This window comes from Leptodactylus fuscus, chromosome 3 (genome assembly GCF_031893055.1).
Source record: "Leptodactylus fuscus isolate aLepFus1 chromosome 3, aLepFus1.hap2, whole genome shotgun sequence".
NCBI lineage: Eukaryota > Metazoa > Chordata > Amphibia > Anura > Leptodactylidae > Leptodactylus > Leptodactylus fuscus.
In genome coordinates, this window is record NC_134267.1 from 16,916,720 (window position 1) to 16,937,148 (window position 20,429).

Sequence of the window (20,429 nt, forward strand, 5' to 3'; positions counted from 1 at the left end):
TGGAGAGTGTTGATAACATGGTGTTTGCGTAATTCGTCTTGATGTTAGCGTGCCCCACCTGACCCCTAAGACCCAAGAATGAGCCTTAGTAGTCCTTTAGGGCCCATTGCATCATAGAAGAGGCCTAATGTGTTCTGAAGATCCTAGAAGTGAACACTAAATCCCACAAGGGTGCCCAGAAGAAGAGAGGAAGGTGATAATCAGCATTTCTTTTGCTGCACCTTCCCTGGGCATCTTGCTCAATATACTTTGTGGTCTTAAGAGACCCTAGAGTATAATAGTGATCCATGGGTTGAAACTCCAAAATTTTTTTGTGCAAATTCAAGAAGGGTCTAGAATGAAAAAATATTCCAGGTTATGGGTTTTAGATTTTTTAGTGAAGACAAGTTGATCGAGGGTTTTATACTCATTGCCAAAATTGGATTTTGGAAGAATTTTTTTCCTCTGATATGGGAAAATTGGCATCAGCCTAATGGATTGGTTTTCCATTCTTTTGGATCAACACTGTAGGACTGTAGGGATATACACTGTCTACCAATAAGTATTTGGACACCTGTGGTCCAAGTGGCAATTACAGCCTCATCCTTCCGGGGCATGCTTTCCACAAGTCCTTGTATGTACAGCTAGTGGTATGTTAATCCATTCGGCTTGGAGAAGACAGGTAAGTTCTTTCACCAATTTTGGTCGGCTGCTGCACCCCTTAGTTCGCCGATCCAACTTGTCTCAGAGGTGCTCGACAGGGTTCAAGTCTGGGCTCTGGGCAGGCCAGTCCAGTCGGTTAACCTGATTGTCACTGTACCAAGCCATGGTAGACCTCGCTACATGACAGCAAAAAGTAAAGAATATCCAGCGTCTCCAGAAGGTAAAAATTAACTTTTATTTCCGCATTAAAAAAAATGTAAGCATCACAGGTAAGTACACCCAGCGTACAGAGATTGTTTAAGCTACGCGTTTCAGAACCTTACTGGTTCCTCGCTACATGACAGCTGGCGTTGTCATCCTGGAAGTAACATTGGTCCGACCCATAATGTAGGAAGCACACTGTTATCCAAAATAGTGCAATAGGTGTTGGCTTTGAGTTTGCTATGCACTGGGACTAAGGGTCCATGCCAGGAGAAACACCCCCAGACCATAACTCCACCTCCGCAGAACTTTACTTGGTGTCCAAATATTTATTGGTAGACAATGCAGGTTGGCCTTGATGGACCTGCGTCTTCATCCAACCTCATCTACTATGTTACTATGTTATTGTGTTACTATGTACTGTATACAATCCTTTACTCATAGGCGCACAGCAATAAACGTAAGATAAGATCGGAGAAGCGCTATATAGCGATCTGGATTATCAAAGTGCTATCAAATAAGACAAAGACACTTCACAAAGACATTTCTGAGTGTTACTGTACACGCCAGGAAAAAAAAAAATTAGCAAATTCAGGCTTATTAAGGATCTAAATTTCTGATTAATGGCACAATTGTAAAAATAAATCATACAAGTTCACGTGTCTATTAGTTTAATTATATCCATTAATCTCCTTTCAGTCCTAATCTACAGTTCCTTTAACTGTTCATTCAAAATAATAGTTTTGTGTCCCGGACAGATTCCCCTTCTCTCACCGCCACGAGATTGTCAGCGTTATACAAAAATAACTTACAGCCCGCATTATATATTGTCTTATAAGGGTTTGTTTTGTAGGATTTATGACACGTCGTATGATAATACTAAGCGGATGAAAATTAGTGGCTTCCTATTGACTGCGGTATGTATCATATAGGAGTGTAGTGCTAAGAATATTCTGGGAAAAATGGAAGAAAAGACAAAACGGATACAAAGAACAAATCTCTGTATCCAGATAAGGTGTACAAGTACTGAGGTGAGCAAAGATAACTCATACATAGATTAGAGATAGATAGATAGATAGATAGATAGATAGATAGATAGATAGATATGACCTAGATAGATAGATAGATAGATAGATAGATAGATAGATCAGGGGCGGATCCAGGGCCGGGCGAGCCGGGCAACTGGCATAGTCGGGCAAGTGCTGGGGCCCACAGAGCCTCTGGGGGCTCCCCGGCACTTGCCTGTCACGATTTCAGCTCATCGGCGTCCGTCCGCCGATGAGCTGAATACATACGCGATGCAGGAGCTGTGAGATCAGCTCCTGCTTTAAAGCTCCGGCTTGTGTGTGTAGGCGCGATGACGTCATCACATCGCGCCTACACACGCAAGCCGGGCCGGAGCCAAGCAGGAGCTGAGGTCACAGCTCCTGCTTTAATCGCGTATGTGACTGGAGAGAGGAGCATCGAGGGAACGATGGAAGGTGAGTGATAGAAGGTGAGTGTAAGTGTTTGTTTTGTATTAAATATTAAGGTGGAACATAATGAAGGGGGCCCAATGAAACTGGGGGGCAAATGAAGGGGAGGGGGGAACGGCATGACACTGGGGAAGATGAAGGGGGGAGAACGGCATGACACTGGGGCAGATGGAGGGGGAGAACAGCATGACACTGGGGCAGATGAAGGGGCGAGAACGGCATGACACTGGGGCAAATGAAGGGGGAGAGAATGGCATGACACTGGGGACAGAGATGGAGGGAGCCCAATGAAACTGGGGGGCAAATGAAGGGGAGGGGGGAATGGCATGACACTGGGGAAGATGAAGAGGGGGGGGGGAGAACGGCATGACCCTGGGGCAGATGAAGGGGGGAGAACGGCATGACACTGGGGCAGATGGAGGGGGAGAACAGCATGACACTGGGGCAGATGAAGGGGCGAGAACGGCATGACACTGGGGCAAATAAAGGGGGAGAGAATGGCATGACACTGGGGCAAATGAAGGGGGGGGAGAACGGCATGACACTGAGGCAGATGAAGGGGGGAGAATGGCATGATACTGGGGCAGATGAAGGGGGGGATGGCATGACACTGGGGCAGATGAAGGGGGGGAGAATGGCATGACATTGGGGCAGATGAAGGGGGGGAGAATGGCATGACATTGGGACAGATGAAGGGGGGAGAACGGCATAACACGGGCAGAGACGGGGGGACATGAAACTGTGGGCAGATAAAGGGGTAGAATGGCATTAAACTGGGGACATAGATAGAGGGGGGGACATGAAACTAGGGGTAGATGAAGGGTGTATATGAAAATGGGGAGAGATGGAGGGGGGGGGACATAATTTACGGGTGACTGTAGGAGGATTATACTGTGTGGAATCACATGAAAAATGAATGAGAATGGGTGGAGTCAACATAAAAGTGGGCTGGGCCTAATTTGCTGCGGCGCGCTGCGCGTAGGGCCCCGCCAAAGTCAATTGCCCAGGGCCCCGCAAACCCTGGATCCGCCACTGAGATAGATAGATAGATAGATAGGTGATAGATGATAGATAGATAGATAGATAGATAGGAGATAGATAGATAGATATGATGGAGATAGATAGATAGATAGATAGATAGATAGATAGATAGGAGATGGATAGATAGATAGATGGATAGATAGATAGATAGATAGATAGATAGATAGATAGATAGATAGATAGAAGATGGATAGATAGATAGATAGATAGATAGATAGATAGGAGATAGATAGATAGATAGATAGATATGATGGAGATGGATAGATATGATGGAGATGGATAGATAGATAGATAGATAGATAGATAGATAGATAGATAGGAGATGGATGGATAGATAGATAGATAGATAGATAGATAGATAGGAGATGGATAGATAGATAGATAGATAGATAGATAGATATGATGGAGATGGATAGATATGATGGAGATGGATAGATAGATAGATAGATAGATAGATAGATAGATAGATAGATAGGAGATGGATAGGTATGATGTAGATAGAGATGAAATAGATAGATAGATAGATAGATAGATAGATAGATAGATAGATAGATAGATAGGAGATGGATAGGTATGATGTAGATAGAGATGAAATAGATAGATAGATAGATAGATAGATAGATAGATAGATAGATAGATATGATGGAGATGGATAGATTAGATAGATAGATAGATAGATAGATAGATAGATAGATAGATAGATAGATAGATAGTATAGTTGTGGTATACACTACAGAGCTGACCACACATCAAAAGTCTGGTGGAACTCATTGTCGTGGCTCCTTATAGCTATATATACATGCAGCGCTCATTGAGATCTGAATATACAGCTATTGGGAAGGCAGGATGGTGATAACCTTAATCACAGACTACCCGGACCCATAAAGTCAACGAGAGGTCGGCAAGTAGTTAATAAAGTCAAATGCCACAACTGAGGTCTCCGGTCAGGTTAAAAGTCTTCGCTATATACAGTACATATACAAAATACAAAATACAAAATAATGTGTCCCAAAGCAAAATCTGCAATAGAGCTTCCAAACTACCCCGTGCCACTTATAACACTGGCGTCCACTCGTGAGCCCTCCAACCCCCTAAGAATACTTCCGACTCCCCATTGCTACGCCCCTGCCTAATACCCATCTCGCACTCCATTTGCATGGCACAGAAATGTCAGCTTGCAGTTCTTTAAATACCATGTCGAACCAATATTCTGTAATATTCTCATTTGCTCGGTAATTGAATCAGATTACTGTGTTTATGTTCTGAAACCCTCTAGCAAACTAGAATGAATAAAGTGTCTTCTCTCTCCTGTTGTGCCGGCGGAGGAAGGTCCTTTAAGAACCATCTTAAAAGCTGTTTTCTATTCTAAAGATCCTGGCAGAACGGCAGTAAATTAGATTCCTAAGGAAGTGCAGGGGATACACTATACTGACATCATTAAGATACTTATCTATTAATAATTCATAGGATGATGATATATATCAATTATGCCCCTACTCCGTTTGTAGAAAAATGTTCTAATCCGTAATACCATATATATCAAACACAAAAAAATGTTAATATTCATGAGTAGCTTTAATATGAATGGCATGTGAACCTGACATTTCCACCAGTTGGCTAATGATTTACTGGCGAGTACCCCTGATATTAACTTTTCTTGCCAATTCATTTTCTATTCAATTTACAAAGCCTTACCAATGCATTGGCAATCAATTTCGAGAGAGACTGTGAATACAAATTGGTTATAAAGATAAGGCTTGTGAAAGAAAATTGGAGACCGGTGTAGAAAGTTGTAGCTTTCCTCTGATTCTCTGATTAGGTTAATGTCTTAGCGAGAAACTTATCTGATGGACTGGCTTTATTAGAAAATTATATTGGGCTGGGTTTCGTGTTTGGGCGCCTTAAGGGTGAAATCACACGCTGAAGAGTTGTAGAGAATGTGTCCTGAAAATTTGGGATAATTTACAGTACGGTACAGGTGGACAAAGTGTTAAAGGGGACCTTATGCCATTTCCATCTACTCCAATTCTAGGTGCCGTTTCACCGACTTAGGCACAGTTGGAATTTTTTCTCTAGCTCCCACCGTTCCCAAGTAATCTTTGCTTTTAGTTATAGAACAATTATTCTCTCTATCGTCAAGTGGACGGTCCCAGAATATCTGTACCAACCCAAGATCACCCACCTGACCATACAAAGCTACCAATTCTAAGATTGTTGGAATTTTTTCTCTAGCCCTCACTGTTCCCAAGCAATCTTTGCTTTTAGTTATACAACAATTATTCTCTCTATCGTCAAGTGGGCGGTCCCAGAATATCTGTACCAACCCAAGATCACCCACCTGACCATACAAAGCCACCAATTCCAGGATCGTTGGAATTTTTTCTCTAGTATCCCACCTATCCCAAACAATCTTTTCTTTTAGTTACAGAACAATTATTTCCTCTACTGTCAAGTGGGTGGTCCCAGAATATCTGTGCCAACCCAGCCACCGATTTCGGCACAGTTGTACTTTTTTCTCTAGACCCCACCATTCCTAAGCAATCTTTGCTTTTAGTTTTAGAACAATTATTCTCTATATTGTCAAGTGGGCAATCCCCGAATATCTGTACCAACCCAAGATTGCCCACCTGACCATTCAAAGGCACCAATTCTAGGACTGTTTTTTTTTTTCTCTAGCCCCCACCATCCCCAAGTAATTTTTTCTTTTAGTTTGAGAACAATTATTGTCTCTATTGTCAAGTGAGTAGTCCCAGAATATCTGTACCAACCCAAAATCGCCTACCTGACCATACAAAGCCACCAATTATAAGATTGTTGGAATTTGTTCTCTAGCCCCCACCATTCCCAAGCAATATTTGCTTTTAGTTTTAGAACTATTATTCTCTATATTGTCAAGTGGGCAACCCCAGAATATCTGTACCAACCAAAGATTGCCCACCTGACCATTCTAGAACTGTTGGGATTTTTTCTCTAGCCCCCACCCTTCCCAAACAAATCTTTACTTTTAATTTCAGAACAATTATTCTCTCCAATTCTAGGACTGTTGGGATTTTTTCTCTAGCCCCCACTTTCCCCAAACAATCTTTACTTTTAGTTTCAGAACAATTATTCTCACTATTGTCAAGTGGGTGGTCCCAGAATATTTGTGCCAACCCAGCCACCAATTCCAGTACAATTTCTCTAGCCCCTACAGTTCCCGATTAATCTTTGCTTTTAGTTATAAAACAATTATTCTCTCTATTATAAAGTGGGCGGTCCCATAATATCTGTACCAACCCAAGATTTCCACCATTTCCAGCACAGTTGGATTCTTTTCTCTAGCCCCCACTGTTCCCAATCAAACTTCTCTTTTAGTTTCAGAACAATTATTCTCTCTATTGTCAAGTGGGTGGTCCCAGAATATCTATATCAACTCAAGATCGCCCACCTGACCATACAAAGCCACTGATTCCAGGACTGTTGGAATTTTTTCTCTAGCCCCCACCTTTCTCAAGCAATAATTTCTTTTAATTTCAGAAAAATTATTCTCTCTATTGGCAAGTAGGTGGTCCCAGAATATCTGTACAAACCCAAGATCGCCCACTTGACAATACAAATCCACCATTTCCGGCAAAGTTGGAGTTTTTTTCTCTAGCTCCACCATTCTCAAGCAAACTTTTCTTTTAGTTTCTGAACAATTATTCTCTCTATTGTCAAGTGGGTGGTCCCAGAATATCTGTACCAACCCAAGATCGCCCAACTGACCATGCAAAGCCACCGATTCTAGGAGTGTTGGGATTTTTTCTCTAGGCCCCACCTTTCCCAAACAATCTTTTCTTTATAATTATCAGGACGCTGCATTACATGGCAAATTTGTATTGACTAAATTTTACTTTTTGGAATAACATGACTTCTTTTTTTTTTTTTTTTCCTTTTTATTATTTAATATTCTGACTTCAAAGCCGTCGCATATTCATTTCCTCTAAATGAGATATATGGTTTTTTTTGCTGCATGTGATAAAAAGGTGAAATTCAGATGAAATTTGCAGAATTTTCATTGAAGTCATAAATAGAGATGAGCGAGTAGTACTCGATCGAGTAGGTATTCGATAGAATATTACGGTATTCGAAATACTCGTACTCGATTGAGTACCACTCGCTGTTCGAATGGAAAAGTTCGATGCAGAACCAACATTGATTGGCCGAATGCTATACAGTCGGCCAATCAACGCTGGTTCTTCTCCTACCTTTAGAAGTCTTTTCCGTTGCAGCTTCCCCGCGGTGTCTTCCGGCTCTGAATTCACTCTGCCTGGCATCGGACCTGGGCAGAGCCGACTGCACATGTCCGCACTACAAGCGGGCATGCGCAGTCGGCTCTGCCCAGGCCCGATGCCTAGCAGAGTGAATTCAGAGCCGGAAGACACCGCGGGGAAGCTGCAACGGAGAAGACTTCTAAATGTAGGAGAAGAACCAGCGTTGATTGGCCGACTGTATAGCATTCGGCCAATCAATGTTGGTTCTGCATCGAACTTTTCCATTTGAATAGCGAGTGGTACTCAATCGAGTACGAGTATTTTGAATACCGTAGTATTCGATCAAATACCTACTCGCTCATCTCTATTTATGACTTCAATGGAAATTCTGCAAATTTCATCTGAGTTTCACCTTTTTATCACATGCAGCAAAAAAACTCAAACATATATCTCATTTAGAGGAAATGAATATGCGATGGCTTTGAAGTCAGAATATTAAATAATAAAAAGGAAAAAAAAAAAAAAAGAAGTCATTTCATTCCAAAAAGTAAAATTTAGTCAATACAAATTTGCCATGTAATGCGGCGTCCTGATAATTATATTATAAGAAGACATAAAAGAGCGGAAAGATAAGAAACAACACTAACCTGGCCGCCTGCAAAACAAGATATACCTGCCTGCAGAAAATCTAAAAGGCATGAAAAATATTAGCGGCGGGAGGGCGCCGCGTTTAAATGATTAAGGCAATTTTCCGAGCAGTAAAAAGATATGTCTTTATATCAAAAGATTTATTTAATTTGCTTCCGCCGAAAAGGAGACACTGGAAACGTAATATTAAAATTTAATGTAACAATAAAACAATTTGCTTGTTATTTCCAGAAAGGTGCGTGTGTGGGTTTTTACGAAAAATCTCTCTCAATTAATTTGATCCAGCCGGCGCGGCTAATGAAAGTCTGGAATCCCACTTATTGTTATCAAGTCGGGAAAGATTGCTTCTAGTGTTTGATGAGCGGGGGAGAATTTAGAGCCACGGAGAGCCCAGGTTTATCTGGGAAATTTTAATTTATTCTAGATAAAGGTGATAGGATGGGTTATTGGAAATCATTGGTAGGTAGGAGAATTTATTCACCGCAACGTCCGATGTGTCTTCTTTCACCTTAAGGTTGGGGCTCTACGTTGCATAACGCCATGGCAAAAAACGCTTTACAGGTCCTGAAAAGTTAAAGGGGTTCGGGCTAATCCCATCCACACAAGGCAGAAAAATTTACAAAATCGCAACATCTAAATTACACCTATGGAAACGCTGGTGGTTTCTTTGAAGGTATAATAGGGGAAGAAAGTCAATCGACAATGGAGACTGCTGTGGTCCAATCTTAGACTCCGCCTCCTCACAGACGAGCCTCCGGCAGAACCAGCGTTGATTGGCCGAATGCTGTACACTGGCCAATCAACGCTGGTCAATTCATTCCTATGAGAAAAAGTAAGCTCCCTTGTAACAGAAAGCTGCCAGCTCTCCTAACAAGGACCAGCCTGCTGCGGAACCAGCGTTGATTTGCCGAATGCTACACACTGTATAGCATTTGGCCAATCAACGCTGGTTCTGAATCGAATATTTAGTAGTATTTGATCGAGTACGAATATTTCAATTACCGTAGTATTCCATCGAATATCTACTTGATCAAATACTACTCGCTCATCTCAGACTAGGAGTCATAGCAACTAGGAGGAAAAAGAAAGACTTCAGGATCATTTAGTTCTCTGTGCGGAGTGATCTTCGCTTAGCCTGATGTAGATTATACAGCCTGGTCGCGGTTGGAAGGAAGGACCTGCGATAGCTCCTTCTCACACTTGGGGTCACTGACAGTACTGCCCAGTGCTATCATGGTATCATACATGGGGTGGGATTTGTTCTCCAGCATGGAGGTCACCACAGACAGTGTCCTTCTGTCACCCACCACCTGTACCGGGTCCAGGGGGCTCCCCAGGACAGAGCTGGCCCTTCTAACCAGCCTGTCAAGTCTATTTCTGTCCCTGGTTGGTATGCTACTCCCCCAGCAGGTCACATAGAGGGAAAGAAGTTGTAAATAAATAGATAAACCTCACTATGCTCCGCTCAGTCGGCCTCAATGACACTGCGCTCTCCGCACTTTCAGTGTATCATTCGCGGCCTCTGTTTCCTCCCCTCTTTCCCTTGCTGTTGGGGTTCCTCAGGGCTCAGTCCTCGGCCCCCTGCTCTTTTCTCTCTACACAGCCCCCATTGGACAAACCATCGCCAGATTTGGCTTCAGGTACCATCTTTATGCTGATGACACCCAATTATACACATCTTCCCGTGACATCACCCCTGCACTCATACAGAACACCAGTGACTGTCTCTCTGCTGTCTCTAATATCATGTCCTCGCTCTATCTGAAACTAAATCTCTCTAAGACTGAACTACTACTGTTTCCACCATCTAACAGATCTGTCCCTGATATATCCATTGTAGTCTCAGGCCTTACTATAACTCCTAGGCAGCATGCCCGCTGCCTTGGGGTCATATTTGACGCAGACCTTTCCTTCACCCCTCATATTGAATCACTCGCACGTTCATGTCACCTCCACCTCAAAAACATCTCCAGAATACGCCCTTTCCTTACCAGAGATATACTAAAGACACTTATTGTCTCTCTGATTCATTCTCGCCTTGACTTCTGTAACTCCTTACTAATCGTTCTTCCCCTCACTAAACTCTCTCCTCTACAATCTATTCTGAATGCAGCAGCCAGGCTCATCTATCAGGCTAGACGCTACAGCGATGCCTCCGATCTGTGCCAGTCACTACATTGGCTGCCTATTCATTATAGAATAAAATATAAAGTTATCACTCTCATCCACAAGGCTCTCCATAATGCCGCACCTCCCTACATTTCTTCCCTCATCTCTGTCTACCGCCCAACCCGTGTTCTCCGCTCACTCAATGACCTAACACTTACCTCCTCTATCATCAGAACCTCCCCCGCTCGTATACAAGACTTCTCCCGAGCTGCACCACTTCTCTGGAATGCTCTACCCCGGACAATCAGATTAACTCCCAACTTCTACAGTTTCAAACGCAAACTAAAGACACATCTTTTCAGACAGGCCTATCACAATTCCTAATGCACAAAATTGTCTGAACACTGTATAAGCAATGCCGCCCCTGCTACCTCTTGTGTCACCCCCTCTACCTCATAGATTGTAAGCTCTTTTGAGCAGGGCCCTCAGTCCCATTGTGTGAAATGACGTTCTTTGTTATATATGTCTGTATCTGAACCCTATAAATTGTACAGTGCTGCGGAATATGTTGGCGCTATATAAATAAAATGTATTATTATTATTATGATATATAGGTTTAGTATATATAGGGTATATCGAGTAAAATCAGGACTCCTTGGAGATACAGAGAGTCCTTCTTATCTATATACACACTGATTCAAGTAGATCCTGTTTGGGGGTGACTGTCTCTACTAAGAGTCCTGCTTTGCTTTTTACTGCTTCAAACAGAGCACCCTGCTTATGTGATCAGTAAGTGATCAATTCTTCTGCAGCGCCTCCACAGGGGGAATAAAGCATTACACAGTTTCTATTGAAATCATGTAATGCACAGATGTGCCAGGTCCTCCACAGCCAGAGAGACACTCCGCAGACACTGTCTCTACCCAAGTCAGTAGATACAAGTCCAATAATGGCGGATCCCTCACTATTAGTTGAGGCTTTCCAACTGTAAATTGTCCATTTTATTGAATAGTAGAGATAGAAAAGGGGTGAAAACTTTTTTCCCATCACAGTAAAATAACTTCATGTTGTCTCGAAAAATAACACAAATATGACCCGGAGGCGCCTGAAAACATCACATGAACACCAAGGTCTAAGCTTATAGCGGTCTTGAAAAGTTCTGTAAATGGAAACTTTTTCCGGTTCTCTTCTGTGTCACTAATTATAAAAATGTTCCAAAACAGAAAAATTGAAAGTCTTACTTTATCCCCATCGGTGAAGCTCCTCGTGTCACATAGGCACTTGTAAGGTGAAACACTTGTATCGCAGGAATTAGCATGCCCATGGCAATTACATCTGCAACAGAAAATGAACTAGTTATCTGCAGTCAGTGGTGACATTTCCCTGACAATGACGGTGTAATCAAGCAACTTTTATGGAGCCTCTAATGTGTCGAGAGTACAGGCTAAGTAAAACATCCATTAGAAGGAAATATAATTAAACTAGCTGCAAAATGCTCCTCTCGTTTAGTGAAGTGCGGATATTCTGTAATCCACGTCCTTCAGTCGATAATAAAATAATTTGCAAATTATTATTTTCGACTTGGCTACGTTTTCCTGGTGAAATGAAGCCCATACAGCACGCTTTATCTCTTATCTAGATAGTAGCTAGTTTTTTCTTCACCTGTTTGGCCCTAGACCTGTATCTATATACCTCGATCAGGGCAGAAGGACTTTTACCTCCAAAAATAAATATTTTTTTTATTTTTATCCTTAATATTCTCTGCAGTGCTGCATGTCCCTATAGCACCTCCCTTGTCTCTTTCTACCGCCCTACCCGTGGGAGAAAAGCTAAAACTAATATCATCAAAGTTTCCCACTTCTCTCTCTTAGACTTTCCTCGTGCTGCACCAGTTTTGTGGAATGCGCTACCCCAGGCAGTCAAGCAATAGACAAGATCCAAAGGTTTGAGACAACACTCCAGCATTTTTTTTAGCTATGCAAAGTAGTCATGGAAGTAGATTCCGCTATTGCTGATGCCTGTCTAGTACCTGGGCCCATGTTTGTTTACTTTTTCTGCAAAACAGTCTTCCTAGACCTTAGACTATGAGGATAGTGTCACCAAAGATCCTTCTAAAGCAGCACCAACTGCATATGATAACACTGGAGAAGATAAAGGGGCAGGGACATAGCTTCATGGGGTGCAAAGGATACAGTATAGGAGTACCAGTAGAATAAATGATACAATACAGTTGAAGGGCCCAGTACAGATTTGGCACTGGGCCCAAGAATTTCATGTGACTTCTCTGAATGATATTAAAAAATAGTAAAAAAAACGAATTCTTCAAGGGAACCGCGCCACTCCAGGATACAGATGCAGATGAGGTTCACAACACACCTGCACAATTGTGCCTGTGGACAACCGAGCAGTGGTGGCAGCGCATCCAATTGCAATTCGAGGTCGATACAGTAAAAATATGGATAGTATCCAAAGTGTCCACTGCATGCTATTCGGCTCGCTAGCAAGGGATGTGATGAAGGGGTGAAGCTTTATACTTGACTTCTATACCCTGAAACGCGTAATCTGAATTCGAATAAAGTGTTTTATTTCCAACATATCCTTTCACTAATCTTTCCCGAGTGAGCGCGTTACCGATCCATAGAACTTTGGATACTATCCATATTTTTACTCCTCTGAATGGGGCATGGTGACCTGATCCGAGAGAGAAGAACTGTGGGCAGTATGCGATAGAGGTGGTAGGATTTTGATGAATCTAAGCTCACAGGCTCAATAGTGTCTACAGACAAAGGAAAGAGACCTCCTGTTTGCATAGGAACCCATGCTAGAAAAAAGAAGTCACACCTTGATCATGTGACTTATTGAAGACAGAAAGGCACTGTGAGTAGACAAGTATGGAGGAGATGGTCTTTCAGATAATATGAAAAGTCAAAAAGCAAAATTGGAGTGTTCCTTTAAAGTGTGCCCTAAAATATGAGGAGTATAGGAGTGCCAGTAGAATAAACGATACAATACTGTTGAAGGCTTCGGTACAGATTTTCCACTGGGGCCCAGGAATTTCATGTTACTCCTCTGAATGGGGCATGGTGACCTGATACAAGAGTGAAGAACGGTGAGCAGTATGTGATAGAGGTGGTAGGATTTTGATGAATCTGAGATCACAGGGTGGTTTTCAATAGTGTCTACAGGCCAAGAAAAGAGACCTCCTGTTTGCACAGGAACCCATGCTAGAAAAAAGAAGTCACATTGTGATCATGTGACTTATTGAAGACAGAAAGGCACTGTGAGTAGACAAGTAAGGAGGAGATGGTCTTTCAGATAAAATGAAAAGTCAAAAAGCAATAATTTGAATGTTTCTCTAAAGTGTGCCCTAAAATATGAGAAGTATAGCAGTACCAGTAGAATAAATGATACATTACAGTCGAAGGGTCTGGTATAGATTTTCCACTGGGGCCCAGGAATTTCATGATACTCCTCTGAATGGTGACCTGATCCGAGAGTGAAGTACTGTGTGCAGTATGTGATAGAGGTGGTGGGATTTTGATGAATCTGAGGTCACAGGCAAAGGAAGGAGACCTCCTGTTTGCTTAGGAACCCATGCTAGAAAAAAAAGAAGTCACACCATAATCATGTGACTCATTGAAGAAGGAAAGGCACTGTGAGTAGACAAGTATGGAGGAGATGGTCTTTCAGATAATATGAAAAGTCAAAATCCAATAATTGTTGTGTTCCTTTAAAGTGTATCCTAAAAACAGATCGTTGCTAAATATATAACACGACCTTACCTTCCACTGATGGTAATTTCGCTGATTCCGTAATACCGATGCCGGAAACTCACATTAGACTCCAGTGTGTAATATTGACCAGTTAATTGAATCCTCACTAGAGAGGCTTTAACAAACTCCTGAAGATCCCGGTTTTTATAAAAATCATTGTATCCAGGACGATGGTTCGGTTCTGGAGTCAGAAGGCTCAGGGTAACATTTCCATTAGAATAGGGAGTGTTTCTGAGAATAGACGTTACAGTGAGACATAAATCATCAAAAAATAACAACAATCTAATATAAGAATTAATAATGCAACCCTAGTCAATGCTTCTCTATGGGAAAAGTCACTTTTAGGGTTGAGCCAATCTTGAGATAACCTCTGACCTTGATCCCACTGGAAAAATCGGGATCGGCATTCTGATCGCGATCGTGAAATTTACTCGATCGCCGATCAGAATCCGATCTTTTCCAATCCCGATCGCTCAACCCTAAACATAACATAAAATTGTTAGATTTTTATAATCAAAAATTGCAGATAATCCATTGTCTTTGTACCTGGGGAACTGAAGACAATTCACAGAACTTGGGTCTTCTAAAAAGCCATTATTTTCCATTCCAAGGTCCTCACAATCGCTTGCAAAATACTGCCAATCTTTCCAAAGGGAATTCCTGTTTTTTTTCCTTTGGATTTTTAAAACCTTCGGCATTGGGCTGTAAAACTGAAGAGTGACGTAAAATATCTAAAAAAAATAAATGAAGAAAAAATAATTTTAGGAACTTTATTTTTGAGATTTTTTTGTAGAACATATTCTACCTTAATCCATTGAATTGGAACATTAGGCATAGCGCCGTACATTGTATAGTGGTTGTGCTTGGTATTGCAGCTAGGTCAATTTCAATTGAATGGGACTGAGCCTAAACTAGCCTGAGTACCGCAACCTCTTCATAGCAGCTGTTTGGCAGAGGTGCCAGGTTATGGAAAAGGGCACATTAAAATCGATGTGTTCTAAAAACTCATGTGAATAAGACTTAAAGGGTAAGGAGATTCAATCAATGGCAAAGAAAGAAAAAAAGCAAAAAAATAAAATAAAACACATGGAGTCGATTGATCTTGCCTTCTTTGTCTTGACCCTGTTAAGGAATCTAGAAACATTTGGTTCATTATTGATTGCATCATATTCACATATCCATTTAGAAATTAAAAAAAAAAAAATCACAGCCAAAATCAATTTTTGAAATTTTGGTTGTATTTTTGTACAGAATGCACAAACAAAACCTTCATTGAAAATAAAGATTCTGTGAGCAGAGCAGATGTTGGCAATACAATACAAAGTCTGTTCTCAATGCGTTACTGACTATATAAGGCAAAAGTGAATAATAAAGAATATTGTCCCAGTGGGTGATCAGGCATTTATATGGCTTGAACATAACCCAAGGCCTATGGGAGATTTAATTCACCATGTAATTGGAAATTCCAAAAAATAAAGGTTTTCTCTCTGTTAAATTCTTTGTATCCAAATAGCAGGAATCGAAATTCTTCTCTAAAATCATATAAAGGGTGAAACGAAAATTAAAAATTATGGAAAATATTTAAGAAGCAAAAAATTTATTGAATTTCCAGAGTCTACATTTCACTTATTTGCTGCAAATCACAAAACAGGCATATCAAAATTTTGTTTTTGTGTAATTTTCCACAATACCTGGAAATTGTGAACTAGGTGATCACCTACTCCTCCTGCCCTTCCTTCCTTAATGCAGTGCCGCACCTCCCATGAGGCGACCTGAAGCGAGCGCTTCAGGCGGCGCTATGCCAGGGCCTCAGGGAGGGCGGCATTTTTGGTTACCTAAGCCAGTCCAGGACAAGCTGTCCTGGACTGGCTTAGCACCGAGCGGTGGTTTGGGGAGGCCACTGGAGCAGCGCTGCTCCGGCAGCCTCCCCTCACGCTCAGACAGAGAGCAGGTCCGTGCCTGCTCTCTGCCTGCTAACGGCGGTAAGCCCCGCCCCCTTCGCTATCCCCGCCCCCTCCACTCCACTATGCCCCCCTCCTCCCGGCGGGGGGGGGGGGGGCGGCTTTCTGTAGTTCGCCTCGGGCGGCGAAAGGGGTAAGTTCACCCCTGCCTTAATGGTGACCTAAGCTATCACCAACTCTTCCTACCCTTCCTTCCTCAATGGTGACCTAAGCAATTACCTTCTCCTCCGACTCTTTTCTTAATCCTAGAGACAGGTAATGCATTTGCTAGAAATTTGTGCTAATAAAAGTTGTCTACTCAAGTTGATCCTTGTTCCTCGTGGGTGGTGTGACCCTACATAAAGCTCCTCCTTCAAACAGACACCAAAAAAATTGAGAACACGTTTTTCTTTGCAGCAATCATCTCTGTAGATACCACGACCAGCATTACATCAATACTGACAATAGATGATGTCACATCTTATCTCCTCCCCCTCCTTGCACAGAACACGTCTACAACTTTCTCCCATAGACCTCAATAAGTCGGCTCCAGGCTATCGCTGCCTATGGCCATGACTGTGCTGTAAAGCAGATCACTAAATGCTGTTAACAGAACAGAGAAGAAGTTCAGGCAAGATGGCCGCCCCCATAATCATGTGCAGAAAATAGAATAAAATCTGCAATCATAAAATAACAAAAATTTGTACTAAATAAATAAAGAATTAGTGTAGGGTGCAAATTTAGTTAGTTTCTATAGCACTCTCCGTTATTGATACCCCTGGGCCTCTCTTGTAGGGCCCAGTTTCCGTAAAAATTAGGCATTTTTGACTATTCCCTTTAATAAATGCTGTCGGAGATGTAATCTATTCACTGTAATCTGTTTTATACCCAAGTATGTAGCGGCAGAAGTAGTCTGTAAGCAGATGTTTGTAAGAGATCCTGTAGAGTCGGTGGCATTGAATAGTTATACTGTATATTCATAGGATGCCGACTAGAACCATTGTTGACTTTGCCGGTGCAGCATTCAGCGACACTAATTAGCTAAGAATTATAAGAACACTAGTCAAGATAATTATGAGCATACATCATAATCACTATAGGGATATATACAGAAGAAGAGGGAGTTGAAAGATAAAGTATTTAGCTTCGGAGGCTATTAATCTGCAGGAACCATAAAAGGGAAGCGGAATTACAGAACAAGCACAGGAGGATATCCAATTTACAGGTTCCATGTAATGAACTTTATGAATGATGGAAGACAAATAAGATATTGTTGACATCCGGGTTTGGAGACTGAATATTTCGGTACAAATTGTAGGACCAGTTTGTTGATCTGTCTCTTATTGAGACGGGAGTAAGTATAAAGTATTACGGTTACTATGTAATATATGAGTCATCAGTAAAGGGGTAGTCAGGGGTTAAGCTCTTTATGGTCTATCCTCAGGATTGGTCAAAAATACTTAAACAGTGAACAGTGAAATATTCGAGATTCGATATTCGTTTCCAATAGCCCCTCAATATTCGACTATTCGAACGAATATCGAACCCCATTATAGTCTATGGGAAAAATGCTTTGTTTCAGGGGAAGCCACACTTCGACTCAGGAGAGTCACCAAGTCCACTCTGATACCCCAGGAAATGATGCCAACACCCTGGAATGCAACTGGGACAGTAGGGGAAGCATGCCTGGGGGCATCTAACAAGCCCAAGTACCTGTATTATGCCACTATCTCGTCAGGATCCCTGTCAGCTTGCAATATGCGGGAGCTGACTTTTTCCCATAGGAATGCATTGACCAGCGTTGATTGGCCGAATGCCATACAGAGTACAGCATTCGGCCAATAAACGCTGGTTCTGCCGGAGGAGGCGGAGTCTAAGATTGGTCCACAGCAATCTCCATTCTGGTCCGATCTCAGATGTAGCAGTGTTGAGCGCAAAGCTCTGCTACACCAGAGAAGTGGCAGGGCTGGCCGTGCGCTGAGCTCTGCTACACCGGAGATGTAGCAGAGCTGGCTGTGCGCTGAGCTCTGCTACACCCGAGATGCTACATCCCTTGTGGTGTACAGGGCTTCCTCTGGGTTCTCTTGTGGTCTCTTCCAGAATTTTGATGTTATGCACCCCGGGTTAAAGAATCATGACATCGGTGCACTCAATGTGACTACTGTGGCCCAATCACAAACCTCATTGGTCCCCTAGGGCATGTGATGTCAGCCAGAAGGCCCAAAGAGTACCCCATGGAAAATCTATATGCCGCAAATGAGTGAAGGATGGAATTTATGTATCATTTATTTCCTAAAATCTTATAGCTATTTTTTTTGATTGTTAAAAACTTCCCTGAGGGCGGCCATATTGGAGGTGCACACTTCCTTCATGCATTTCCTGTGTAGCACAGTGTGTGCGCTTTATGGCAGCTGCAATGAATGATGGTCAATTGACAATAAAATGTCTCTAGGCAATTATAGCCTCAAGGGTTAGTATGTAGTACAGATATTCCCCAGAGACGAGTAAATGACAGCATAGAGACATATAGATCTCAATATCCTACCTATGCTTTGCTAATAATGAATAAAGTGGTTCATAATAAAGCAGGTTCCTTACCAATTCTCAAAAAAAAATTGGGTTTTGGAGAATCCTAAACTTTTTGTGTTCACCACCCTTGAATCACTATTATCCACTGGGGTCACTGGTCTACTCTTGAGGTTTGCCCTAAAAATGAGATGACTCTGCTTCTTCCATCCCAGTCTACACAGCAAAGCTGAAAAGTGAGCTATAGAAAACAGGAACTGTTAGTATATTGTGTTTTCTCTGGTGACCATTGTGAAAACCAAGAAATTTCCAATTTGAAAATAGTAACAAAAAATTGAAAAAAAAAAAGAAGTTCTGATACATACTGTGTAAGACATATATTATTGGAATTATATTTCACCTGATATTGTCCATTGGTCAAATCCAGAGTAATATTTAGGCCTTCATCAAAGTGTGATGCAGATAAAATAGAAGAAATCCATGTTGTCTGAAGATCATTGTCATTCATGTAAGACACTGGGTGTGCGTCTTTATTAAGCCTTAAAACTTTGTCTTTCGTTGTGTTGTGAACCCCGTTTGGAAAGCAGAACCTTCCATCCAGGAGGTGAAGACGTGGGTGGCTGCTAGGACATCTGCATTCTGACTGAATGGGCACTTGAAGAAACTTCTCGGAAAACACTTCCAATATTTCTCTGTTGAAAAGCAAAGCAAGGTTATCCAAGAAGTAAATCTAGACTGATAGAAATGAATAACTGATAAGAAGGTGAATTGAGATCAATGGATCTTGTAATTAAAGAACTTGAGAGTTTAGAGGTGACAAGAGATGAGCAGGATGGTTCTCAATGACCCCACCGTAGACTGATGTTATAAAGTAGATTAGTCATTGGGGTTCATGTAGGCCAGTTTGCCCAATAGACCATTTAGGTTGGGTTCAGATATGCAATGTATAATCTGTTCTTCTGTTCTGTAATAGGAACCAAAGAACCAACAGATCATTGGGTAATATTACACAGATCTGTCTAATGATGGACAACAATGAGGTCCATGGAATATCCATAAATTTATTCACTTCGTCATCATGCTGGGTAAAAAGGTCCTATAGATGTCCCACCACCACATGGCATATCCTATACCATGAATAAAGCTTATCCACTATCAATAAAATATGGGATTTCTGATCAGTGGTGGTCCACTAATATTGGGAACAGGGGTCCAAAGTTCTCCAGCTAGATGGAGTGGCGGTCTATTCAATTTGGGCTGACCATAAAAGTCAATGGAATAGCGTTCTTCTTTTAAATTGATGGACGCACAACCTCTCCTTATTGGTTTGGGTCTCACTGGTCAGATCCCACGTGATCAGACACTCATCTACTATCATGTAGGATATTTTAATTTGCAGTAAACCCCCTTGAATGGAGTCCATCAAAAGTTGTATGTCTAACTGGGCCTCCAAAGTAAGAGTCTTTCTTAGTCTTCCTAACTGCCGTCCACCTACAGATGAAGCTTCTAAATGGGAGTTCACCGCTGCTAACCCTATTAAACTGGACAAGCCTTTCATTCCCTAAGTTTGGAGCTACTTTAAAGGGGTTTTCCAGGGTAAAATATTATCTATTCTAAGGATAGATCATCCACACCGGATCTCTAATCCCCACAGATCTCATATCAGTGACCTGTTTTTAGGACAGGTCAATACTTTTGCCCTCTAAACCCCTTTAGACATTATTTTAGGAGATATTATATTGGGTTGACAATGCCCCGTTCCGGCAACTTCATCCATGCAGCATACTCAGAAAATTTTTTGAGGTTTTATGTTTCAAAATGGCTTCCAAAAATGTAGAAGGC

The 20,429-nt window shown here is 41.8% G+C and overlaps 1 protein-coding gene across 1 annotated transcript in view; it reads right to left on the reverse strand.

Annotated features, from left to right (window-relative positions):
- Positions 1-20,429, reverse strand: part of USH2A (usherin) — a 514,207-nt gene that overhangs the window by 457,867 nt on the left and 35,911 nt on the right. The window contains exons 6-9 of the mRNA XM_075267084.1: positions 18,988-19,279; positions 14,668-14,852; positions 14,131-14,352; positions 11,590-11,683 (exon numbers count right to left, since the gene is read on the reverse strand). Of these exons, the coding sequence (XP_075123185.1) occupies positions 11,590-11,683; positions 14,131-14,352; positions 14,668-14,852; positions 18,988-19,279 (793 nt within the window). The remainder of the gene's footprint in view (positions 1-11,589; positions 11,684-14,130; positions 14,353-14,667; positions 14,853-18,987; positions 19,280-20,429) is intronic.